The sequence below is a fragment of the Solea senegalensis genome, linkage group LG6 (genome assembly GCF_019176455.1).
Source record: "Solea senegalensis isolate Sse05_10M linkage group LG6, IFAPA_SoseM_1, whole genome shotgun sequence".
NCBI classification, from domain to species: domain Eukaryota; kingdom Metazoa; phylum Chordata; class Actinopteri; order Pleuronectiformes; family Soleidae; genus Solea; species Solea senegalensis.
In genome coordinates this window covers 19,331,830-19,359,802 of record NC_058026.1, presented here as the reverse complement: position 1 = coordinate 19,359,802, position 27,973 = coordinate 19,331,830, and the positions used below count along the sequence as shown (strand labels likewise).

Genomic DNA, 27,973 nt, shown 5'->3' with positions numbered 1-27,973 from the left:
ATTGCAGAAAATCTAGAGCTGGTGATTGAGACGATAGACCGCATATGAAACTGGACATAATCTTGCGAAACAAACTGACTGGCGAAATGTTGAAGCTGGGAGTGCACATTTTGGGCAGTGTTAGCTGCAAATACACTCAAATGCACTGTGCTTTAACACCTGTTTCTTTTCTAAATGGGAATATCATTTACAAAACTGTCATCCAATTCTATTGGCGGAGACCTGAAACTGGCAACTGAGTCCATTAACTTGTCAAGAACATGTTTACGGATGTCACAGATTGTGTGAAAAGTAGACTCCTTTTCCAATCGAGACTTCTATTGTGAGTGAGTGTTTGCAACCAGTGAAGTTGCCCTGGGGTAGCTAACACCTACTTCTTTCCTATAGGCTTCACTTTTTAATTTCTTTTATAGAGTCTATGGTTGTTTTAAGCAATAGCAGCACACACAAACACACACACACGTGGAAACTTCAGAAGCAATAAGAGGACAGTTCGTAACACCTCCTGACCTGCTACCTCACTGTGTGCTCCCTGCTTTGTCTGTCAGATGTGGTTAATGACAATCTCTCCGCTCCCATAGACCGGTGTTCCTATAGAGAACAGCCTGCTGGGAGACACACACTCATACATGCACGCACACACACAGACACTCACATAGGACCCTGAGAGCCTTGTCATCACACAGAGAGGGACCTGCTGGCCTATTGTAGATCCCCGTGCCACTGGGATCACCTCTTATCCCCTGCAAACACACAGCACACAGCAGGTAACTCACTCACTCAAACTCACACACACACACACACACACACACACACACAGACATGCATGCACACGACATTCAGTCCAAAAGCCTTTGGGAGCACACTTATTTTTTCCTCCTACTTCTCATGTGCTTTCTCTTCAACTCTCATTTTAATCACAGCCCCACTCCACCTTTTCTCCATCTACCCCTGTCTCTTTCATTTCTCCTCTCTCTTAATCCCGACTAGCATCCATCTTGCTAATGCCCCGTCGTCTCAAACACCAGCACACACACACACACATCCCCCCCCCTCCCCAAAACCCTCTCTCCTCCTACAGCCACCAACTTCTCCATGGCTTCTGCTCTCCCATTCAGCTCAGCTTGTCCTCATGTATTCATGGAGATCGCTGATGGAGTGGGGAGTCTTTGTCAGCGGGTCAGTCTCCTATAACCCCCCTCTGACCCCATAGTCTACTGACACACACACACACACTCGCACACACACACACTGTGGATCCTTCTCATTTGCCATATGGCATGGGCAATGAAGGGCTAACAAAAGAGGGCTAAAGAGGTGTCAGGGAGGTTTGTATGTATGTGTGTGTGCTTTGCATTAAAAGAAGACTAAGCAGGCAGCCATGGGGCAGGGTCCAATAGATGAAATTGATTTTTTTTTTTGACACAATGGAGAGGGAGGGGACTTTCCACCTTTTCTTCCGCCATCAAATTCATTGGCTCAATGAAGAGTAATGAGAGGAGGCCATGATTGCAACACAATGGGGACACACTTGATGGAGTGTTGAGCAATGCAGATCCGTCTCCATCACCAAACTGGATCTGTTGTTATGACAACAATTCCATCATCGTCGTCATATATGTCATTGCCATTGCGACAATTTCCAGCACCAGGAGTGTCAGTATTGACGGTTAAATTTAGAAACTTGGTCATTCCCAGTCGCAGTAAAATGCATTGGAAAGTTGCATGTTTACCAATTTAGCGCTTTAGCAATTGAGCGCTGAGAACACAGCAAGATGTATGTCTTTTCTTTCTTTCTTTACAATAGACTGCCAATGCAAATGCAGCTAGAGAACTGCGTTGGCTTAGCGTTTACTCTATAAAGAGTGGGATACAGAGGTATTGTCTTGAAGATAGTTTTCTTGAAACTATGGACAATTTCACCCTGGGTGGCAGGAACCCACATCTAGTGACATCACTTGAGACCACAAAGGACCTTTTTTCAGCCTCACAAACACCTGTAAATTGAGACTGGTATATTAACTATGTGCAGTTTAGGTCCTGCAAACGATGACAACAACAGCTTACAGCTTGTGGTTGTCATAGTGATGTAAAACAACCCCAACATTCCACATGCATAGCAGTGAAGAAATAACAAGTTGTTTCTTTTGAAGGGATGGGGAAAAGTAATTGAAACAAAATGCTGCTACAGCGCAACTTAAAGCACAGTTTATGAAGGTTACAGTAAATTAAAATACTAAGGGAATTAAAATGGATCAAAACAGTTCACTGAGTTGTTCATGAAAAGTGGAATTTAGCTGTCACACTAATTAATTCCTCATTTGCAGAGTTTGAAATCAAATGCAAAGCATCAATAAAGGCATGATAACAGGTCGGTATAACCTGTAGCTCATTAACTTGAAATTGACAAATGACGTTTGTCTGCAAACCACAGACGACTGTAAAACTCGGTTTTTGTTTTGTTCTCTTCAGATAATCTAAGAAAAACTGCCTGCAACCCATGTACCTGCCAGAAAAGAAAGTGTTTGTGTGTCCTAACATGTCTATGTCCTCAATGGGATGAGCTTTATGCCCTACTTCAGTCAGGCCTGATATGATCAGAAGTCGGATTGTGAGAACCTCATCTTTCTTTCTTTCCCTCTCTCTCTCCCTTGGCATTAATACCTTGGCACCGTAAAAGCACAAATCTACCAGAATGAAAAGCCTCAATGATTTTAGCAGCTGAAACATAGACATTTGGTGACATAACATTAAAGGAGAACACGAGTGTAGCTGCATAAAAGAGTGACAGAAGGTCAAGTGAGCTGCGAATGCTCTAAAAAGCATATTAATAAACAAAGAGGCTACTTTGTGTGGTCATTTTAAATCGCAGGCAGGTTGTTTCAGAAGGTCAATAGTGTTAAACGTCCTTTGAAATGGAAAGACATATAGTTAAATAATATTATCTGTATTGCTTGTGGATGGATAACATCCTTTGAGGGGCATACAGTTACCAAAACTACCATTTGAACGCTATTGTATACATTTTTCATTCACGTATCCCCTCACCACAGAGAAGAAAATGAAGAAGCTCACCCGGATCTTGTCTTCCCACCGATGCCAATTGGAGCAGGTAAAAACCACACATGCATTATAGAGGCATTTGACAAGTTCCCACCACTCAAAAACTCCAATGTGAATGGCAATGGGTAATGAGCAAAAAAGAAACTGCTCGATAAACTTTAGATCACTTCCATTCCTTTACAAACACACTGCAGGGATTCAGATGTAATACTACAGTATTTAACCCTGCAAAAATGTGCACATTTTGTGATTAATAACTTAATCATTCTCATGCATTTTCAAAATAAGTGAAGTGAAAAGAAAATGGGGGAAATAAATTATGAAAGGGATGGGTTGGACGTTAATTTTTTCTTTTTTTTTTATAACAAACACTTGTTAGGCTGACAGACAGACATACATATTCTGTCCCCATAGTGTTTCTGTCACACTCTCTTACATCTGTCATTGCTTCCCCTCCCTCTGACATGTAATAAAACAATCACCCCCGTGAGAGAAATCCACTTTTACTTATGTGCAGCATCTATCAGAAGCTCTGGACAAGCACTTTCATGTGGCAGTGGAGCTGCCGACGGTTCAGCAATCTGTAACTGTGGACTTAAACACAGTGTAAAGATAGGACGCACAAATGTATGCACGCACACACACACACGTACACAAGCACACAAATCACAGCTCTCATTTAGTTCCCTTTCTGTGTTTTAATTAGAGCTGAAACAGGCTAATCACCTGCTTAGTAGACAGCATCACTAATGAGACAGAGAGGGAGGAGCTGCGAGAGCGAGAGATATAAAAAAAAGGGATAGTGTTGGAGAAAATGGCAGGGAATAAAGAAATAAGCCATGAGAGGTTGTTCGTGAGTAAGTAGATTAGATGGAAAGGAGCGGGGAAGGGAGCAAAGAGAAGGACGGCTGTGTTAAGACAAAAAGAAAAGACGGAAGGGGGTCAGTGGGAGGGGGGATGAAATAATAAATAGGGAACCGTGGAGAAAATGAAACTTGAGTTGACAACAAACGGATCGACTCAAAGAGCGAGACACGTCTGAGGAGACGCAGAGAGAGGGAGATGGACTCAGAGAAAGGAGATGCAAAACAAGAAAAGCAGAGGAAACTTAGAGAGAGAGAGAGAGAGAGAGATTACGTGGTATCAGGAGAGAGAGAGGGAGTGGAGCCTGAGAGAAATAATGAGCGTCCCTTACCTCCCACAAAGACAGCCATGTCTGCCCTACCTCCCTACCCCCTCCCTCGCTCTTTCCCTTCGTTCCCTCTCTGTGGCTGCTCCTTTCATGCTGTCACCCAGTGACTGTCTGAATAGCCTTTTATTATTCAACAGTCTGGGCAGGTCGTGGGGTCATCACACATCCCACCACCCTGCCACCAGCAAACATCCAAACATATACACACACACTCTCAAATGTGACCCCGTGTGCATTCTCGCACGAGCACAAAAGTGTGTGTGTCGGGGGACGCTGGGGCTATTTGTTGTGGCAAACACTCAAAACGTACACAATTGCAAAATGGCGACAGGAAGCACTCTGAGGTAAATACGCTGAATTCCGCCACACAAAGTTGACAACGTGTCCCGGACGCCGATGCATTCATTACAACGCTTGTCCACCCCTTGTTAGCCCACTGTGGCTATCTGCCCCGATGCATCTGTAGCCCTGTAGCCCTGGAAGCCAGCGCCCAGGCCCTCGAGCGTACATGCTCATGCAGCTCGGCGGTGTGCGCTCGAGTGTGTGAAAGTATATGTCTGTTTGTGTGTGAGACAGGAGGAAAACAGAGATAACAGTAGCCCCGCGCTATCAGCCCCATCTTATCTCCTTCACAGCCAGAAGCAGGTATACAAGCTAATTGGAAAGTGCCAGACACACAGTAGACTGGCGGAACACATGCTCACCTTTTCAGCAGACGAGAGAATTGGCAACTAAAAACGAGCGAGTGTAAGAGAATGAGGGAGGAAACAATCGGGGATAGCCTGAAATGATGAAGTGAAAATGAGACCAAAGGAAGAAGTGGCAGGAGAAGGACTGACACAACAAGAGGAAGCGATAGCGATGGTGATAGAGAGGAGGGGAAATTGTGGGGAAGACAGCAGCGCTCAGATACAACATCAGCAAGACGAACAGGAACTCAGGTACCATTTGAAGTACCACAGGCGTTGTTCCTATTTTGTCTGTTACTATATACTGTCAGCACTGCGCTTTGGGGGGAAAACAGCAAAACAAATACCGTTCGCTGTGTTTCTTTACAGTACGTGGCTCTTTCCACTCAACTTGCTAATGAGTCACTCTGTCAAATCCCTTCTCCAGCGTCAGGCCTGACGTATTTACAATGACAGTGACATTGTGTCCTGGAGACTTCTGAAAGGGTCTGTCTAAAAAGGAAGAGCTATCACAGCCTGGGACAGCTGTGTCGCACATCGGGGATGGACAGAACTCATTTTGAAGGCTATTATTTTTGTATTATTATCGTAATTTCTAGAGAAAAGTCCCAATCTATTCCACCGTGCTGAGTTTCTCCTGTGGCTAGGTCACGTTGACTTTGCACTTACTAATATTACTATTGTAATGTAAGTGTTGAGAATAATGGACAGGGGTATTAAGAATAATGGAATCTAGGACACCCATGGCAATAAATGACATTAAAAACCAAATCATTACACATCTAGCCGCACTGTTTGATGTATACATCATTGCCCTTTAATCGCATATGTCGCATCATGTTTTAAAATAAAAAGTGCTGGCTTTATGTATTGTCCTTTGCATTTATTAAAAGTAAAAACATAGTGTGAAGTGCGGAAACTTTCTGTTTTGCTGCTTTATTTTCAGTTGGGATTTTGCATCAGAATGACTTGCCTTGATTTGTGTTGTGTTTGGCTTTATATTTCAGTGTTTGTGTGATTCACTTGGTTGTTTATACTTTGTAGTTCCTTCCACGTGTCGCATGTTATCTTATCTCACTTCCTTTTTTTAATGTTGCACTTTCTCTTCCCTGTGTGTCTTTCTGCCCTGATGTTTTCCTGATTAACCACCCCTCACTCTGATATTCAGGATCCATCCTGAGAAGAGCACATCCTTCCATGCCTGGTCCTACAGAGACCAGTCAAAGCTCCCTATAGCATTCTCAAAAACACTGAAATGCAACAGGCCGGCACGTTTTATGTCAGTGAGAAGGTTCTGCCCCTGCAAAACGTGCTTTTGCAAAGGATTGTGGGTACTTATGCTGTACTGAGGATGCATCCTTGCACATTTTGTGTGGGAAGGACTAGGTTGTTGTTGTTGTTTTACCTTGTCTTCAACCTTCCTTCATCCTCCACATGAAGGTCTTGAGGGGGCTGGAACATCTAGCCGGACTTGTGAGTGTTTATTTTTTATTTAATGTCAATGCTCTTTTTTTTTATTATTATTATCTATAGGCAAGGGTACCATTCAAATTGAAGATGTCTTTTTTTTTTTATTTGGTCTCTGTGAACTGAAAATGTCAATGTTTTATTTGTTGAAAACATGCTCTGTCCAGCAATACGTTCAGCACTGACTGAGGAAGCGTTAGTGTGCTTGTGCAGCAGAAATGCAGAGGCGGGCAAGGGCAAGAAGCGCAAACTGTTGAAGGAGCAGGGTTTTGGAGCAGCTGAATTCACTTCTGAAGCGTTTTGTGGGAGCTGCTTTGTGTTTTCCGTCATACTTCAGCCTGTTTACTAGCACAGTGTTGGTCTTGTCTCCATCTTTCTGGACCAAAAATGAACCACTTCCAGTGCGCCGCGTTGGAGTGTTGTGATCAAAACACACCGCTCAGAGAACAGTCTGAACTCATTTGACTCTAGTTTTAAGGCAATGGACATTTGTTGATATTTAAATGGGCATACTACAGAATTAAGAAGAATTAAAAAAATTGTTTCACCAAGCTTTTCACATTCCGAGGTGGAGTAGTTCATGATTCTCGACTGCGTTTGAAGCCAGAAGGGCTCCATCCGACTCACTCACAGTTTACATTACACTCTTTACTTAAATGCACCTGCGGGTGCTGAAATTACAACTGATTTAACGTTAATCACTACTCTGTATAGACGTAACTCACTTGGTGCCATTAAAAACACCAAGTACACTCCTCGCCTGGAGGCCAGCGGATAGTTTTGACAGTTAGTGGACATTTGTGGGCCTGGGGTGGAGGCATGGAGACAATGCAGGGTCCCACACTGTCCCTCAGGTTGTGTGTACAAATTGCTGCCACGTTGTTGTGTTTCCACTTTCTGTCTCTCAGTCTTATTAGTCATTATGTTGCGTCTCCTTAAAATAAATCACCAGACGCTGAGCAGGCGTTGAACAAGGCTGGAAGCAGGTGAGAAGTTGCGATAATGGTTATTGATTAGCACACTGGCAGACTGTGTCCTATTTTGTTGGTATTACAGATGAAAGCCATCAGCGTTTCCGAGGCTGCCTCGTGTGCTCACTGAGGGGGAATGTGTGGGAGAGAGATGTTAAATGCGGGGTAGCCATCGCTATATATAAAAGTAATCAAGCGTGAACAAAAGCATGGTGTTGATGATGATGTGGTGCGTGTGGGAATTAATTTGGCTAATTATGATGGATGCTGGTTTAGTGAGCATTGGAAATAAAAAGAGAGAAATTTAGAGGGTGTGATAATCAACTAAATGAGCTTGTGTTTATTTAGATTTCTGCTGTAAGTGGGACTGTGGATAACCTTACCTTGTGTGTTTGTGCCGTGCCTTCACTCTTGGAGCCGTCTCGCTCCTCTCCTCTCTTGCCTGTGATGAGGCCCCTGGGAGCAACACTTTGCACTTTAGCAACATGGTTTTATTTTTTGTGCTGGGTTTTTTTTCTCCCCCCTCTCCTCCTTTTTGTATCAGATTTTGTTGAAGTAAATCCACAAGAGATGCCATGTGCTGTTTATTTGGCACAGGAATAAAAGCTCTGATATGAATTAATCGCTTGTTAGCTGTGAGGAGTCAATAATAATAGCAGCCTGGAAGTGTTGCAGACTTGACAAGACTTGTCTGATGATTTGTGAGAGTGATGTTCGTTTCCTTTTCCACCACCCTGTCGGCTGTGAAGAAGTTTAAAAAGCAGAATACAAATGAATTTTAATGACTCAATTTACATTTTTCTTCAGCAGTTCTACAGTTAGTGAATAAATTAATCCCCCCTTTACAGTTCATTAGGTTTTCTGCTATGCCACTGATCACTTTTGCTAATAAAATTCTATATTTTTTGTCATTCAATTCATCTTCCACTCCTTCTCTTTCACCCCATCAAACTATTATTTCAAACAGATTGAAAGTAATTGCTGTGCAGGTTAATCAGTGCGGATGATCTAGCTGAGTGTGTAAATTACATCTTTTTAAAGGACTATCTTTGGATAAGGGCTTTCATATCTTGGTGTGTGTGATTGACAGGGATCAGATATTAATATAGTAAAAAGAGAGTATAATAGATATATATATATATTTATATTTATAAAATCAAATCCATATTAAACCCGCCTTGTCAAAGGAACAAGAGGATAAGTTGTCTACTGCTATATCCATCCTGCACAGTTTTCATTTGAAAACATACATCCTGCTGCAGTGTAGTCCACACTACCCTGACATTAGAGCTTATTAATGGAAAAACATCTATGGAAACTACACCCCAGTTATCCACCTCCCCTTTGTTTCTTATCAACAGCATCTCGACCCTCAGTTGTGAGCAAAATGTTGCGTTCCATCATTTACTTTGTTCATTTATCAACATTCTGTAGGACAGGGGAGACAATACCACAGGACACATCACTGAGGAGCTGGTCAGGACCAGTATCTTTGGCGCCCCTAGTGGTTGGGACCACTGTCCCGTGCCAGAGACCAGCTGGTCCATGCCACAGAGTAACTGGTCATGACCACTGTGCGACCAGTGTCTCTAGCGCCCCTAGTGGCAGTAACCACCGGTCTGTGCCAGACCACAGAATCGGCTAACCCCCTCTCCAAAATGCTGCGTTCCATCATTTACTATCAGTTTCAGCTTCACCTCATTTTATCCATTGTTCAAATCAAACAAAAATTGCTGCAGTACCCATTCAATATTGGCTATGTACTACCCCAATGAACCTATTCAACGTCTTAATTACTTCTAAAACAATAACGTGTTAAAAAAAAAACAGTCTATGGCAGATCAGTGGTAGAGCGAGTTGTTTTTCAACTTGAAGGTGAGTTTGATTCCCGGGTTCCGATTTGTCTATTTGCCGATGTGTCCTTGGGCAAGACTCTTAAGTCAGGTTGCTCCTGACGGCTGTGCCCTGTGAATGGGTATGAAAGATGAGCGACAGAGAAAGAGCGGCACATTGATGCGCTGTATGAAAGTTGTGAGTGAACTGTAGTGTAGAGCAGCTTTGAGTGTATATAAATACAAACTGTTACAAACCACTTACATTAACAGCTACAGTGATTCAATGACTGCCTTTGAGAGTCATGTATGCTTGACTCTCAAAGTGATGTTGGATGCATAGTGATGAACAGGCTATGTTGTAGTTGCTTCCACCTAAAACCCCCTACTAAAGGAACTTCCAGATTTACTGTGGCCTACATTTGAAGACACTTCCTGACAGGGCTCCCGTCCACCATTCCCCATGTCAACTCGTCCCTATTTTGTCAAATTTCTTTCCCTCTCGGTCTTTCCAGGTCGTCCGTCGTGAGCGTTCCTCCCCTCTGTGTTCCTCCCCGCTGCAACTCGCTGCCTGCTGAGCTGATTGAACATTTGCTGTTCGCTGTTTGGATTCTGTCCCAAATCCCCCTGCATGAACTTGAAACGCCGTGTTAAGCATTCCTCCGCAGGGTCCAACAGCTTGTGAAATATGCGGTCAATTTGTTTCACGTTTGTAAAAACGCAACGCAAATCCCAAAAGCACTCCGGCAGAGCAATGATTGTCTAAATCCACTTTATCTCCCTACTTTGTATAACCTTTGCAGAGGTCTTTTTTTTTTTTCGCCTCCACTATAAACTAAATCAGCGGGAGCTCAGGTGCGGCCGGGAGGGTGTGTAGCTAATGGATATACTAAACAATACACCCACAGAAGCCATGCCTAAAAGCACACACACTTTGACGGAACTCAGCACTTTCAAGGCTGTCACAAATCAATCTCGAGTCGTGTTTCATTAAGCAAAGGTGAGAAGTGGAGTGTGTGAATGGGAGTGGAAAAAGTTTTTAATCAGGAACATCTGAGAGGCCAGAGGGTAAGCCGAAGAAGACTCCATCTCCCTTTCTGCTTGCATGCTCCCCCATACGCCCTCCCCTCCCACACATCCTTCCATTTCTCTTCTTTCAATTTGTCCTTTGTTTCCCCCCCACATCTAATTCTGTATTCCCTCTAATAATCCCACCACCATTTTCTTTTTACTCCTCCCTCTCTTTGAACTGCTACTTTCCAAACTTCTACACTCCTTGACCCTTCCTCATTTCTCCCTTCCACTTCTCCACACTTCCCTCCTCTCATCCAGGCTTTTATCAAGCCCCAACATATTTCAGATAGCCTCCACCTTTCCACGCTCCTGCCACTTCATCATCCCTCTCCTCCTTCTTTCCCTCGCTCCCCAAAACCCCTTTCCATTCCTCTTTATCATGCCCCTCCACATCCATTCCTCCATTCCACAGCTGCCAGCTCTCAAGAACCTCAAGAACCATAAATCTGGTGCAACCCCAGGAAGTGGGTCACCGGGGGACACTTAAACATGTAACACTGTAGTGAGGTCCTAACCTCTGCCAGAAAATCGCCTCGCGTGTGCACGCGTGCACATGCCCGCTAACACACACACTAACATACACACAGAGAGAAAGAGGCTGGTTTTATGGATGTCTGGGCTTGAAACAGAGCAGCCTCAGTTTGGGTCTGTGTTATTACTGCTCATACTCTAACCCCTAATCAATCCAAGTTGTTAGGATTTGTGAACATTGGGAAACAACGGGAGCTTTGTGTCACACAGAACCAGGCTGCAGCACTTTCCTTGTGCCTGGTTTCTCCTACATGAATCCACACCCATCAAAGTTTTCTGTGTGCCAGCATGTTTCTGGAGCTAGTTATGTTGTTTTTATAAGTTTGTGTGTGTGTGTGTGTGTGTGTGTGTGTGTTCCTGGGATCTCTGGTTTGAATTAGACTCTGCGCTCTGCGGCTGTAGCCTCTATTTGTTCTACCTCCTTAAAACACTCTTGCTTACAAGCTAACATTTCCTAATTCAAACACGACCGCAAAGGCTACTTTGACTGTGTCTGCAGCAACACGCACATGACTTCAAGCTCATTACGAGTTTCTTCATAGACAAAAAAAAAAACAAAACACACAACACACACTGTTTAAAAGACAAACTTTTGTCTATAAAAAGTAATTTGCTCACAGCTTTTGGTAGTGTTGATTGTTGTGATACAGATCACACATGTTGGGTGACACGCTCACAAAGCAGCAGCCACAAAACAGTAAACTGAGATGATGGCCGTCTTCTCGCGAACAAAGCTCGGCCTGTCCTCATTACCGGCCTGACACACATGTTTTGTCAAAGACGTGGCACAAAATGGGACCAATTCTGTTCGGATGCGACACATCTCTGGGAGAGCTCTCTTTCTAAAACACTAATCTGTGGCCCACAGATTAGCTGTCAGTCATCGGCTGGGGGCAGACATCGTATCGGGGGAAGAGACAGCCCCCAACAAATCAACAACATGTCAATCACACACACACGCATACTCACACAAGAAGGTACACACTTGTGCATGAACACTAGGACTGGAGGATGTGTCTTGTGTGTAACCATTTCCCCTTTTATACTAATGAGACTTAACTCTGCTTCCTTCATTAATTCAAGGTGACTCTTGCAAAGTAATGGACAAATTATATGAAGCTGAGGACTCTAGAGTATCCTGCTCCTTAATTAATAGCCAATACAGTACATAAAAAGTGTCTATACAGTGCATATATATATATATATATATATACATATATATAGATGTCAACAGGACAAGAGAGCTGTTTTATATACATATAAAACAGCTCCCTTGTCTATTGAATAGAACTATTTGTTAAAGAGTGAATGATTTCATCGTCTCCCGTCGACACATCTGCTGGTATTAGACAGTGTCCCGATGAGTTGACAAATGTATTGACACTGAATAAAGACGAAATTAATCATGAAATTTTCACTTAATGCAAATCAGTTTAAAAAATAAAGAAATAAAAAAATAAATCCCCACACAAGGAATCATGGAATTACATCAGATGACAGGATGGAGAGAGATTTGTCAGATATGCTGATTTCTGTGTCACCTATCGAGTTTCAGTCGCACTTTTAGAAAATAGGCTTTTCACGTTTTGTGCTGTGAATACGTAAACTAGAGGTGGATTTGTTTTTTGGTTATTTTGCTTTTAGATGTAGTTGTTTTGCTTATTTTTGGATGTTTTATTTTTCTCTTTTTGGAAATTGGATTTGATCATGTCTTTGTGTGGTCATCACAGGACTCCTTTTTGCAACTATTCTTTCTCTCGCCAGGTGTATTTCTTCTCCTTTTGATCACTGCATGTCTCTTTGTGGTCATTTTTCATTTATATTTATCAATGTGTACTCTCTTTGTAGTGTTTTGACTCGCTTTCCAACAAAAGGTACATTAAGAATGATTGGGTCTGATCCAGGGACTGCACCCTGACTTTCTGAGCCCAGGGAAGGCCAGAAATAAGAGGTCGGTTTATGCAAGTGATTTAAAATGTTTGATGGTGAGGCCAAATTTAATTTGAAGGCGTGAGTCATTCCATAACTCGTGGGCAGGTATAGAAAAGGCTTAATCACCCTAGGTTTTTAGGCACATCTAAGGGCAGCTGCTAAGTTGACCTCGTGGGATGAGAAATACAAATGGAGGAGTTCAGATATGACAGTCATTAAAAGCTTTAAAAAACCAACAGCAAAATGCTCAAGTCAGCCAGTGGTGAGTGCAATGAGGTTACCCGTACCATCTGACTTTCACTACTTTTCTAAATCCCAAGCAATTACTCTGCTGCGTACTTGTTTTCAAAAACCAAAAAAAAAAAGGTCCACAAAAAAGGACAGAGATCACAACCAACCGGATTATGACTGAAATGTTGGCACTTATATGGAACTACTGATCATACAGTATATGACGGATGGAATTGCCTTGATCAAGGACCGGGGAGTAAATTCAGTTACGAGTTCTATTAGATGTGAGGCTGAGTCTTACATGGAGACGGAGAGTAAAAGCAACAGAGTGGTGCAGTCCTGAGTGCTGTGGTGCTGATTAGTTGTGAAGCTTTTGTGTTTCTCCGTGCCATGTCTTGGTGAGAGCAAAGCACCTCGCTGTCAGTGCCATTCAGTCAGATAAAGTGTGTGTGTGTGTGTGTGTGTGTGCGCGCACACTCACAGAGTCAGCAAGGTATGAATCACACAGGGAGAACGAGGCCAAGGAAAGAATGACTGGATGATTAGACACCAAAACTGCACCCTCATGTCAGCCAACAAACACCGTCCCAAACGCGAACAGAATAGTAAAGAATGAAATAAAATAAAATAAAATTGAATTCCAGTTTGCCTCTGGATTTGACAACACAGAAAAAGGGCAGTTCTGTTGGGGGAAATTTAACTGTCAAGGCTCAAAGTGAAGCACTGACACATCACAAACTCCCAGTCACCACGGAATTCAAGAATAGAAAAAGAGCGGAATAGAATAGAAATGCATTGGTCAACCATACACTATGGTATATCCATGCCAGAGCTGAAATGACATTTTATACAAGTATTGCTGAGGAAAAGTATGAATATTTTATACACCTCTCCCACCACGTAAGTCAGTGTAAGGTCTGTAAAAAAGCTAATAACAGCCTGTTCTTTTCAGTGGGTGCAGGACTGAGGGGACTGTCAGGGAGCAATGCAGCAATGCGTCCACTTTAAAGGTGACCAGACACATTCTTTCTGTGCCCCATAGTTCTGCCGGGGCTGTAAATTTGTCGCCCAACTGTTGACATCGCTTGCAATATGCTGCGCTCAAGAGTGTGATCACCGCATGCACTGTGAGCAGGAACAAGGCAGTGCACTCTTTCTTGTCTGCTCGCACAGATATACACACAGACAATGGTGACCAACGAGTCATAAAGTAATAAAGCTCTATGGACCCCTATAATGAAAGCGGGGAAAGGGGTTGGGGGAGAGAAGAAGAGACTTGGATGAATAACAATCATTGCTGTGATGGGGTGGTACTGTGTGTGTGTGTGTGTGTGTGTGTGTGTAGGGGGAGGCATCAACTTCTCCCTCCAGCAGCAGCAGCAGTGAAAGCAAACTCTCATTCTCATTCTCTGTGGTCCTGCTCCTCCCCTCCATGGGATCCACCAAATCGCTGCTAATTGAATAAGTGACAATGAGCGGGCAGACGAGGCGACAGATGCTCGCGTGCCTTTACAACCAAACCACCACCAGCAGCAGCAGCAGCAGAAGTATTGCACACGCGCGCACGTACACACGCGCATACACATTCCTCTTGACGCGCGCGCGCGTGCGCGTGCGCTTGCTTGTTGTTGTTCTTTATGGGACTTTTCTGGTATAAACACTGATAGTCCACGACTTTAGGGACCAAAGCCTGACAGAACCTTATTTCTGAGGGTCTGGTTAAGGTTGGAGGAGAGGTATGGTTTAAGGCTAATAACATAAGGAATAGCTGTGTGTGTGTGTGTGTACATGTGTTTATTATGTTTGTGAGTAGCTTACAACATTTTGTTGAAGATCATCCCAACTTGAAAGGTCTTTTGAGGATTAAGACTTGGTTTTAGGATTAGGGTTTGAATTGAGCTTGCTTTGGTCAGAGTCTAACACTCACCATCATGTACTTGAGCTGGTGAGTGTAAAGTGTTAGAGTAAAGGGCTGGGCAATGCAGTATATTACAACTATAGACAAGTCTGAGTGTGTGTGTGTGTGTGTGTGTGTGTAATCTACAAAGGATTTGCAATGAAAGTTCGTGACAGACGTTTAATTCACACTTATCACTTTATGGCTGCGAGGCAAGGCTGCATGGGGCTGCGCGCGTGCAGGCTCCAGAGCTGCTGCTGTGCTTGTGCTGATCTGTCTGATGTGCATGCATCTCAGCGCACATCAGACCAGACCAGACCAAAAACAAAAATCTTCAGTGAGCTGGAAGCAGCAGAAGTTAAACAAAAAAAAAAAAACTTACTAAATCCAATTTAAAGAGACATGGTGTCTCGTGCACCTGCTGCATAAGCAGACCAATAGTTCCCGCTCAATTATTGATGATCTTAAGCTTTACAAGAACCATGTTTGTTCGGCTCCTCTGGTTATGTAGCGTGCCTAAATGTATTAAGTCTCCATCTGCTTTTTTTTACTGAGATCATACCCCCTCTATACATTAATTGTTTTATTCTGCGCAGTGTTTAAGACCCCAGCCGCAGCGCACCCCACACACACCCTCACCCCTGTCTCTTTCTTTTGCTCCCTTCTTCCATAAACTCCGGAGCTGACTTTGTTCTCCAAATGTGATTAGCTTCTCTGGGACGCAGGGAGTAATTGCATTACTGCATTGTGAGCGTTTGGAGCTATGGAAATGCCGGGCCCGTATCAAACCTGTTTAAATACCAAGCGCACTGTGGTGAAAACTGTGCAAAAGAGGGGCGAATGCAAACATTTTGCATACATGGCTCAGGCCATGAATAGACGCTGGGATTGGGGAATAAAGGGTTTCCGCCAATTTATGTCTTAAGGTTCAAAAGGAGAGCCTCGCTTGGTGTTCGCGCACGTTTGGAATATTTAGCCAACTATTGTTTTCGGGGAAAATGCTCGTGGAGCTTTGGAATATGCACAGATGCCATGTGTTACAAGCCACACTGAATAATCTGGTTAGAATTGTTAAATCATCGGCTTGTATGACTCTTCTCACCCAGACAGTGGGCAGCAGCTGGTGGGAAATTATTATTTCTTTGTGCAGAGTCTGTATCTATTTCTAAAGGTTAATTATGGTTCTCAGGAGTAATATTTTATTTGAGGGGTTGGTGAGGATGCGCAGTTGAGAGGCGTTTTTGGGGGAGAGTTGGATTTTGAATGTCTGTAGATTTCACACACTCCAGCTTCTGTTATATTATTTGATTTAAATGTATATGGCTTTTAAAGAGACCTTTTTCTATAGAAGCATATACTGCAGATCCCAATAGTTGAGCGCTTTCTCTCTCTATCTCTCTCTCTCTCTCTCTGCGCGAAAACGCGTGAATGGCTTTAGAAAAGCTGCTCGTGTTCTCTTCAATCCCCCATGACAACTCATTTCCTCAGCTTTGTGGGGTTCGGGGCTCCGCTGCAGACTTGTTGGTCGGCTGTTATCGCCGGGTCCCGGTGCCAAACAAACCGCGCCAGATGGTCTGCAAAAACGCACGGTCCCAGTTGTGCACATTCGTTAAATCTCAGATCTCTCTCACACTCTTACTCAGTGTCTCTCTCTCTCTCACACACACACACACACACACACACACACTGTATTTTTATGGGACTAAAAAAAATGCATCACCCAAGCCGCTGAGTTTTTGGACTCGACGCTCGTGATCAAAACAACATCCTGTGGAGAGTTTTGAAGTGATGTTCAACAGATTTGTGCACGCGGGGACGGAGCTGTTCCTCTGCGTGACCAACTCTTTAAAGGCATTCATTAGAGCCCGGCTCCCTTTCAACGCGATTCTCCACACAGCTTATATCCAGGCTTACTCTCACCCATAGACAGCCACCACAGAGGAGAGATGCATATAGAAGTATATATATATATATATATATATATATATATATATATATATATATATATATATATATATATATATGCAGACTTGTTGTATATATGTATATATATGTACAGCTGCTACTTCAAATAGTGAAATGACGAGATACAGTAGAGGCTCGTGCTGCACGTTTACGCACTGATACCAAAGCAGAAGTGAGTGGTGACATCTGCTTGTGGCTGAGCGGAGTTAAATGCTATATTAAAAGATTGCATATCAAGACTTTAAAGGGAGGCGGCGGTTATTGTGGTGACTATATCTTTTGTCTTGTCTAATGAGAATTTAGACTCTCTTTTTTTCGTCGCCACGCTGTCTGGGGAGAACAGACCCGAAGCGAGAAAGTCGTAAACCTTCCTGTGAGTTTACAGCAATGAAACGCGTCAGGGTAAGAATTAATGCTTTTTTTTTTCTTCTCTCTCCTCCAGTTTATCTTCTTCCCTGTTCATTGTAGCGGCATGGTCGTTCATTCTGACAGTGGAGAAAGTGAACCCCACAGGGCGGGTTTTCTTACCCCCCACTTTCTCTTTTTCCTCCCCTCTTGCGCCTCCCTTCTCCTCTCCTCTTGAGTGGCCACCAGCCAGCTTTTGATTTAAGAAAGCGTTTGTCTTTCCCGGGATGTGAAAAAGTGGGACGTGGCTCATGTACAACCAGTTGGTTTGGGGCGGGTTATTTCTGGGCAAGTCTGTGCGCGGAGACACCTCAAACGGAGAGAGGGAGCGCACGAGAGCGCACGGCGCACAGAGCAGACGCAGCCTGGAGAAGGAGAGGAGCGCACATATTTCAGTTGCTCTCAGCTGTTTCTCGCTCACACTAGATTTGCGCAACGTTTTCGAATCAAAAAAGACGAAGGATAGAAACAAAATCGGATGCTTTTGTGGGAAAATAGTGCTACTTGAACGGTCCTGTATTTAACAATCATTTTTTTCAACATTGTTTTCCCTCATCGCTCCGCAGAGAAAGCAATGCAGCTGCTGACTGGGAGAGGAGAGCATTTTCTAAGTTAAAACTGGGATTTTCGTTTTTGGACCACTTTTTTTGGGGGGCTTCCACAGAAATGCGACCAGGAAAAATGAGCGGACTCTTCTTTGCGACAAGAATGTGGAAACTTCTGGTGATTTGGACACTGGCAACACAACTCGTCACCGGTAAGACACTGAAATATCAGGTTTTTGAGGAGCAGAAGGTCGGCACAGTGATCGCCCGTTTGAGAGATGATGTCGCGGATATTCTGGCCAAACTTCCCAGCTCGGTGTCGCTCCGTTTCAGAGCGATGCAAAGAGGGAGCTCGTCTTTCCTCGTGGTGCGCGAGCAGGACGGAGAAATCAGCATCAGGACCAAAATCGACCGCGAGAAACTCTGCGAGAAGAACCTCAACTGCTCTATTCAATTCGACGTGCTGACACTCCCCACTGAGCACCTGCAACTGTTTCATGTCGAGGTGGAAGTGTTGGACATCAACGACAACGCACCCCAGTTCGCCCGCGCAGTAATCCCCATTGAGATCTCCGAGAGCGCGGCCGTGGGAGCGCGCATTCCCCTGGACAGCGCTACGGATCCCGACGTCGGGGAGAACTCACTCTACACGTACGCCTTAGAGCCCAACAACTTCTTTAAGGTCGACGTCCAGTCCAGGACTGACGGGGCCAAATACGCAGAGCTGGTGGTGCTCAGGGAGTTGGACCGCGAGGTGCGCTCCAGTTATGAACTTCAGTACACGGCCTCTGACAGGGGCGTTCCCCCGAGAACGGGCTCGACCCTCCTCAAAATCAGTGTCGCTGACTCAAACGACAACAGCCCAGTTTTTGACAAATCGTCATATGTTATAAATCTTCCTGAAAATTCACCTGTTGGCACTCTGCTCATTGACATGAACGCCACTGACTTGGATGAGGGCACCAATGCCAAAATAGTGTACTCCTTCAGCAGTCACGTGTCTCCTAAAATAATGGAGACTTTCAAAATTAACTCCGACAGCGGTCACCTGACCCTCATCAGGCGTGTGGACTATGAAGCCACGAATTCCTATGACATTGACGTGCAAGCGCAGGACATGGGGCCGAACTCGATGCCTGCTCACTGTAAGATCCTGGTCAAAGTGGTAGATGTGAACGACAACAAACCAGACATTAGCATCACCCTCATGTCCTCTCAGGGGAATGGTGATGCAGCTTACATCTCTGAGGCTTCTCCTTTGGACACGTTCGTAGCTCTGGTCAGAGTGGAGGACTTGGACTCTGGGTTGAATGGAGAGGTAGAGTGCAAACTTCATGGTCAGGGCTATTTCAAGCTGCAAAGGACGTATGAGAACAATTATATGATTTTGACCAATGTGTCTCTGGACAGAGAGAAAAGGTCAGAGTTCAGTTTGACAGTGGTGGCGGAGGACCAGGGGACTCCCAGTCTCTCTACCATTAAACATTTCACTGTGCATGTGACTGATGAGAATGACAATGCACCACGTTTTGAGAAAGGGCGATATGAGATCTTTAAATCTGAGAACAATGCTCCTGGAGCATATCTGTCCTCTATCATTGCCACTGACCCTGACCTGGACACCAATGGACAGGTGAGCTACTCCATCTTGGAAAACTCTGTTCATGGGAGCTCCATCTCCACCTACGTCACCATCGATCCTTCCAATGGCGCCATCTACGCACTACGCACGTTTGACCGTGAGGACGTCAGCCGCATCTCCTTCGTTGTGCAAGCCAAAGATGCTGGAAAGCCACCACTGATGAGTAACACTACCGTCATTCTGAACATCTTGGATGAGAACGACAACCCCCCAGTCATTGTGGTTCCCCAGCTGTGGAACTTCACTGCTGATGTGCCGGCATTAAAGTTCACAGAGGCAGGGCATCTGGTAACAGCGGTCAGGGCGACTGATAGAGACACAGGTGTTAACGCTGAGCTCATCTGCTCCATTGTCAGTGGCAATGAGCAGGGTTTCTTTCTCATCAACCCAAGAACCTGTGAAATCCTCGCCAACATCAGCCTGGAGAACTTCCCCCAGGAGACCGCGGAGCTGACCATCATGGTCAGAGATCAGGGAAGCGAGAGCCTCAGTGCTAAGGCAGTTCTGAAAATCACCCTTTATGAGAACATGGAGAACCACGTCCAAGTCATGGACCAGGGGGAGTCTTCACTCGATGTATCGCTGATTATCATCATCTCCCTGGGGGCTATTTGTGCCTTGCTTCTGGTTATCATGGTGGTGTTTGCTGCCCGCTGCAACCGTGAGAAGAAAGACACCAGGAACTCCTACAACTGCAGAGTGGCCGAGTCAACCCACCAGCACCACCCAAAGAAGCCTTCACGCCAAATCCACAAAGGTGATATCACCCTGGTTCCCACGGTGAACGGGACCCTGCCAATCAGAGCTCATCACCGCTCGCCCTCGGCCACCCCCCCAATGGAACGGGCACAGATAGGCAGCAGGCAGAACCATCACAGCCGCCAATCCCTGAACAGCCTGGTGACCATCTCGTCCAATCACATCCCCGAGAGCTTTGCCCTGGAGCTGGCACACGCAACTCCACCAGTAGAGGTGAGCAGATTCACACAGTCTCTAATACACAGAGAGGGAGAGAGAGAGAGAGAGAGAGAGAGAGAGAGAGTAAATTGCTCTCAGAAATTTCAAATGTAGTCCCTCGGCCCCATTTCAAATTTTCTCCCTCCCTGTAGTCTTAGTTTCTCTCTCTCTCTCTCCCCCTCTCTTTCTCTCTCTCACTCACACACACACACACACACACACACACACACACACACACCAGCCCTCTCATCCTCACACAGCTGTCTCCGTTTGAACAAATTAACTCATCTCCATGTGTGACAGTGACTTAATCAACGCTGCCCTGCAGTTCAAACTGACTCATTAAAACTGCTGATGATTACAGATGTGTCTCTGTCTTTACCTTGTTTACACCCTGTCACCACAACCGCCACCATAACCACAACTCACCCCTCAGTCATATGTCTCCATATTCATCTAGACTCACACCCCCCCAACCCCCATCTATACTTTTTTTTTTGGTTATAACGTCATCCATTTTGTCTCATCCATTTTCAGCAGCCTCTCCATCATCCATTTTGTGTTTACTCATCCATTATTTTGTCTTTTGTGTTGTCTCTCTCTTCCTTTCTTTTTTTTTACCCCCCCTCCCCCCAATTTCCCATCTGTTATTCATCCCCTTTTTGTTTTTTTTTTCATTTTATTTTGTTTGTTTTGTTATTTTGGATGTAGCAAGTCTCACAGCTTCTGTCCATGCTTCATCAGGGCCAGTACCAGCCCAGACCCAGTTTCCGTGGCAACAAATACTCCCGCAGCTACAGGTAATTTACCCCATCTCCCCACGCAACCCTCCCCCCCAAAAAACTTTACCTTTTGTTTACTTTTTAAACCACTTGTGTTTCATTGTTTACTACATGTCCCAACGGCCTCTTGTAAAGTTTTGTCAGTTACGTGTAGATCATGGTTCGATGGTGTGTTAATGTTTTTATTTTTGTTTTTCTTTCATATACCAGTTGTTATCATACCAATGCCATTCAGTTCAAAAATAATATGCAGCTCATTTGTCTGAATGTCACAACAATTTTCTCAGTACTCTTTCTGAAAAAATTGGTTCGGGGCTGTGAAGTGTGCATCCATTACGACTTTCATCATAATTTTCCTCTTATGATCTCCACATGATAGATTTATTGATGCCAGTAGTGGCTGTTGTGATAGATTTATTGATAGGATCTACCTGCATGCAGGATTTATGGGCAAAGCCTGGTCTTGGGATTTGAAAGATTCCATCTTCAATTTTTATATGATGGATTTATGTGTCATTAGTCTTCTCTATAAGGAGATATTGATTCTGTCAACCGAAACAGAAGGCGCACAGCTATAAATTTGCAGAATGTGAATTTGCAAGCCTGTTTTCAGCAGTGAGCGGTCTTTTTAATCTTGTTTTTACTTATATGTTTCTCTGCAGGTATGCATTACAAGATATGGACAAGTTCAGCCTGAAGGACAGTGGCCGTGGGGACAGCGAGGCGGGGGACAGTGACTGTGACATGGGGAGGGAATCCCCCGTGGACAGACTGCTGCTGGGGGAGGGCTTTTCTGACCTGATACACCTTGAAATGCATCATCGACTCCACCCAGGTGAGCTTCTTTGGAAACCAACGGTCACCTGACAGTGACCTCTGAAAGTAACTTTTAGTTTTCCTTTTGTTTCCACACCCTGACTTGGTGTTTTTGCCTCACACTCAGCTATCCAACCCGCTAGAATTACCCTACACTGAGTACCTTTCATGTGCTGTGCCTCCTGCCTGACACGTTTCAGCACCGTGGACAGCGTCAGACCTGAGCTCCATTATTTATCTGTACACCTGCCTATACAGCCACTGCGTTCGCCCGGTTGCCAACACAATCCCCATTGTACTCAGCCCCATTCTTCCACACAGCCCTCATTTCCACACTTGTTATCACATAGAGAGAGGTTACAGTGTGTTTGACTGTTTGTGTTACTGTGTGTGTGTGTGTGGTTTGTGTGTGTGTGTGTGTTATCTGGCCCTTAGATAGAGTGGTGTCTGTAAAATCCTCCCTGGAGCAGAGATGAGTTGCCTGTCACTCATCAGTATGTGTCTCAGGGTGCTGTTTTTTCGTCCTTCTTTTTCTTTTCTTTCTCCCTTTTTTTGAGTGACAGTGGTGCGCTTTCATGTCTGAACTGAGGAGAATTCATAGTAATTGCTTTTAGAATGATGTTATTTTCTCTCCCTCTCTCACTCTTGTTCACTCACTGTCCCTCGCTCTATCCTATGTGCCCAAAAGCTCCTCAGCATTTCTCCCTCTCTCCCTCTCTCTGTCTCCCTCTCCCTCTCTTTCTTGTACTTGTTAATGCATTCTCTATCTTTATAGAGATGGATAAAGGGAGGGTTGTTAGACATGGAGGTTTTTCTTTTTTCTCTTTCAGAAAGACTTAGAGGTGTTGCACCCCTCCCCTTCCCCCTTCCCTTCCTCTATCTTTTATGCTAATATGAAGTAAAAGGGGAGGGGAAGGAGATAATGGGCCAGGAGGGAGGATTATCCCCATTTCTCTCCAAAAGGCTTAATTTGTTTAGATTTTTCTATTTAGATGCGGAAAACGTGGGTATTCATGCTAAATATGATGAAAGCGTTAAACAAGCAAATCTCTGCCTCGGCTGCATATTTTGGAGGTGTGCTCATGCTGCGCAGAGCAGGCAAATATTACATTAACATCTGCCTGTGATGCCATTGAATGGGATGCTGCAGTTATTTACTTACCTGTCTAGTTCCTGTGGTTGTCTACATATTTGGCCAGTACTGGGGTATACATGCTGTTCTCTGTAAATACCAGAAAACTCCTCTAAGCAGGAATATGAAGAGATCAAGAGGAAAAACAACTATCTACTACCAGGCTCAGCTGGGATTTTGATATTAATAACAAGCTGATGCACTGTCCTATGAAATATTAAACAGGCATTGTGCATGAAGCATTCTAACAGGGCATGGATCGACAGACTCAACAGCATCCCAACCCTTGTTTCCTTGACTGTAAAAAAAAAAAGGTGTCTCATTACCTGCTGAGCATTGTATTTGTTTTATAACACTGCTTCACCACAGGATTTATACCTTGTATTATTCAAGTGTATTGACAGCAACAAACATTTTTATTTTTATTTTTTTTTAAAAACCTGAGGAGTTTTGCACACCTGACTTTAAGTTGTTTTGCAGTAATTCCATGTTCCAAGTCAGTTGTATTGTTAAAGGTGTTCTCTGTGGCTGGACGTGCTCCTGACAGTCTCTGTGATCTACTTTTCTTCAGCTACGAGACTATGCACGGATGAATGTCGCGTCCTGGGTCACTCAGACCAGTGCTGGATGCCCCCCCTCTCCTCGCCCGCTTCCTCCTCTGACTACCGTAACAACATGTACATCCCGGGCGAGGAGTCCACCCAGCAGCCACAGCTCGATGACGACCAGTCCTCGGTTGACTCGGAGAACCGCAAGAGCTTCTCTACTTTTGGTAAGGAATCTGGGAGCGAAGAGGGCGGGGCTGGCGGGGATGTCGCCGGAGGAGGAAATGACGCATGTGCAGCTGGAGGAGGGGCTGGCTCCCTCCTCACAGAGATGAACTCTGTGTTCCAGCGGCTCCTCCCCCCTAATATGGACTCGTACACAGAGTGCAATGAAACGAGCCCACCCTCATCCTCGTCAACCACTGAGAGGGGAAGCGGACGTTGCGGCAATGTTGCCGGTAACCATAGTAACAACGCCGTTCCTCAGGACAACCGCAGAGGGTTGTTGCCAGGTGGGAAAGGTCCTGCTTATCCTCCGGGTGTGGCTGCGTGGGCGGCGAGTACCCACTATCTAAACCCTAGTAGTGGATCTGTAGGCAACAACCACATTTCCAATTCTCCCTCGGCTGCCTCTTCATGTTCAACCTCCACTAACACCTCCACTACTGGGCAGCCACCTCACCTGAAATGGCTACCAGCCATGGAGGAAATCCCAGAGAATTATGAGGAAGATGACTTTGACGGCGTCTTTCATCAGGGCCACCAAAGTGGGAAGCGCAGCGAGAGCCGCCACGAGGCCGGCATGGACGCTAGTGAGCTGGTGCACGAGATCAACAAACTACTGCAGGACGTCAGACAGAACTAGAGAGGAACAGATGAAGGAGCCACAGTTTTTGCTGTGTGATGGAGGAACATTTCAACACCTTCTGGCAAACACCTGTTGTACTTGTCCACCTAAATAATATACATAAGAACCATACGATTGACTGTTTCTTGTTCACTGTAATGCTTGTCTCATTCGTTTGACCAAATATCATCTTTGCTGCTCTGTGCTGAGAGACTTGCAGAGAGAAATAAAACATGGCACTGAAGTCGTGACCGAGGTGACCTAGTGGAATCAAAGCGAGTGCTGCGGGAACAGATCGTCCCGTCGCCATTAGTCCCCCGGATTTGAAATGGAAGTCCGTCTACAAAACTCCACCCTGTCTGTATTTGTAATGTTTACAGCAGCATGAACAGACTCCACAGGGAGGAAACCAACAACGGCCGTGTGATCAAATTTTTTGCATTTACAATGTACAGTACTGTACAGTGTCTGTGGAAAAAGACAAAACTCACTTGAATATTGTGCTATGTCTCCTGTTTTGTTATTATGGAATGTAACTGTACAATTTGACCTTTGTATTTTAAAAATACACCTTTTTCTACTTCTATATATTTATATGTGTCCATGTATGTTTGTACAGAAAAAGAAAAGAAACGTCTATTTTTTATATTTGTCACTGCATGTCTTAATATCACCCAATGTGTCTCCTCTCCTCTGCCCTGTTATTTGATAAAACAACTGTATTTAATTTTGTTATTGAATGTGTGTGTGTGTGTGCGTATTAATAATATCACATTCCAATGCAGTTCCATGTTGGAATTTGGTTTTGTATGGTAACATTGTGACCAGTGGAATGGTAAATAAAGTGAAGGGATCCATAACTGTGTCTGAAAGATTTCAGTAATTTTATTTCTCATGTTTTCCTCCTCTCGTGCTTCCAATTGCCCCCCTTGTCTCTTAGCACCCCCTAATGTCCAGCATTAAAACTGCAGCACTGCATCCATACGCTGAAGGAAAGCCCTCCACATTCTTCATTAAACCTAATTTTACATGCATTATTCAGCTAATACACATACCATTAGTTATTAATTTATTCCCAAGTGTTCTTTTTAGATTAAAACTGCATTTAGGCATTAATTTAGTTTCAGTCTCCCCATCGCTCTCATCCATGAAAGCATCAGGCTAAAAATATGCGTGGAAAATGAGCAGCATCTGATAATAGCTGCACATGATGAGGCATCAGTACCATGATAGTGTAAACCAGCCCTGTGGCACAATTGTACAGAAAGTGGGAAGGGAGTCCCTCCCTGCACTCACCGTGCTGGTGACCACGGGGAGAGCAATCTCCAGCACAGCCACAAACAAGAACACACACACACACAGTCAAATGAATGTAGATTTTACTGTGCTGTGTCCGAAGGACGAAACATTCCACAGCAATTAACCCGCCCCAAGGCAGAGCTTTCGTTGAAAACAAGGCCACACACACTTATGAGAAGTTACCGTAGACTGGCAGGTGCATGAAGGCTACATGTGAAAACAAATCCACACTTACTCTACACACAAACACCAGGTAATGAGCTCATTTGTCTTCATCATTAAAGAGGCTAAGCCTCAACAAACAACAGGCAGGGGCTGTGTGTGTGTGAGTGACGGAAACTAAAGCATGCTAAATGCTTATTTAGCTTTTTGTACACCAGATAGAGTTAATGTGGAATTACGACGAATGCATCTCTTGTAGATACAGGATGGTATTGCACATGGGATGATTTTAAAACGTGCTTGTTGACAATAAACAGCTCATGCCAGGTGTAACTAAATGATTGATAGTAGCGTTTGCTTTAGTTTGTGTGTTTTGCGTTGGTCTTTTCCTGCTAAAGTGAGTCAGAAGTGTTGCTGTGAAAGGTAGTATGACATTAACCACTGTCATATCTTTATTTAGCTGTGGACTTGGAAATTGGAAAATGAGGGGAAATGTTATCATGCTTGCCGTTTTGGCAGCAGAGCTCTCAAGTCTCACGCTGAACACACGCCATTCAGTAAGTTCACATGCTCACACCCCACACATGACATTTCTCACACTGACGCAGATTGCTCAGAAAATAGTATGTCTTGTTGCCAGGTAAATACACTGGTTACAGGATATTTTATTCTGAAAGTAAACTGGATGTTTTATTTTCCTCGTGCTCAATTCCATTGAATCTCCGTTGAATTTATCCCCGGTACAGTGCAGTAGGTCCTCTTTTAATTTCCACCCCTGCCCTTCCAAATGTCTGTGCACGCCACTGCTGGGAATGAGCGGACATGTCAGCTGTTTCCAGTCTTTATGCAAAAAGCTATCTGTTTGTGTGACATAGACTGTGTCGCTTAGAAACATGACAGCGGTGTCAATCTTCTAAAATATGCAGATAAGCTTGTATCACATTAACTGTAAGACAACAAAATAATATAGCAGTTTCAGATAGCAGTGTCTGCAGGAGGACTTTCACCAAATGTGCGTGTCATTTCAAAATAAGATTGGCAATCCTTGATGAATGATCTTCAGCACAACAAATTCCTTCAGCGCATGGTCACGCCATGTGTCACAGGGGGGGAAAAAAATCACTGACTGGAAAAAAATAAATTCCAGTGGTGCTCATTTATTACCACTCTCCTAATTAATTTTACACAAATACACTGGCACTGATATGATGTTGAAATATGAACTCTGGCTTATAATTGTCTCTGTAAATCCACCATTAAATTGTTCGTCAGTCTCACTAGACTTTCAGTCATTTTTCATTCTCAAACCTGTGCTATTCTTCCACCGGCACCCCTAACTCCCTCTCTCCCTCCCTCCACCCTCCATATCTCACTCTCATCTTCTGGCTATTTCTGTCTGTCCATCTGTGTGACACACACACACACACACACAAATAAATAAATATCCCCCTTCTCACAAACATGCACATCCAAATCCCAGCAACACCCTCAGCTCATATGACAGCTCCTTGTCCCCACAGACATTAGAATCTTTAATGCTCTCTTTGCTATTTGATCATATCTCGCCTCTGTCTGATCCTTATTATTTTGCTGGTTATCTTGTTACTATCCACTGTCACACATTCAGTAAGTCACTCGTCTTGTATTAATATTATAATCTCTTTATTTTATATGTAAAAAAAAAACCAACAAAAAACAACAACATACATTTGTTGATTGTTATTGACAGGAAGTAAGTAAGGTGAAGAGCCGCGTTATGCACGGTTGTTACATCTGCTGACAGGAAGTCAGCTCTCATCTGAAGTCAAACACAACACGGTGACTGTTGGTGCGTGCGCACACGCACACACACACACACCAGTGTGTGTATAACAGGATATTGGCAGGGCTGTAATATAAACAGAGCTCAGGTGTTGGGTACAGTCGCTGTGATAAGACAGCCATGATGGAAAGCACTTCATGTCTCATATCGTATTGTTAAGGTCATTTCATATAGT

At 44.2% G+C, this 27,973-nt stretch overlaps 1 protein-coding gene across 2 annotated transcripts in view; it reads left to right on the top strand.

Annotated features, from left to right (window-relative positions):
- LOC122771069 (protocadherin-18-like) overlaps positions 1-25,375 on the top strand; it is a 132,595-nt gene extending 107,220 nt beyond the window's left edge. Inside the window, exons 4-7 of one of the 2 annotated variants that reach the window (XM_044028383.1) lie at positions 17,816-20,408; positions 21,105-21,193; positions 21,838-22,010; positions 23,695-25,375. In XM_044028383.1, the coding sequence (XP_043884318.1) occupies positions 17,916-20,408; positions 21,105-21,193; positions 21,838-22,010; positions 23,695-24,533 (3,594 nt within the window). In that variant the 5' untranslated portion in view covers positions 17,816-17,915 and the 3' untranslated portion in view covers positions 24,534-25,375. Of the gene's footprint in view, positions 1-16,909; positions 20,409-21,104; positions 21,194-21,837; positions 22,011-23,694 lie in introns of those variants that run through there. The other variant, XM_044028384.1, reaches the window with a different exon arrangement.
- Positions 25,376-27,973: the final 2,598 nt, after the last annotated feature.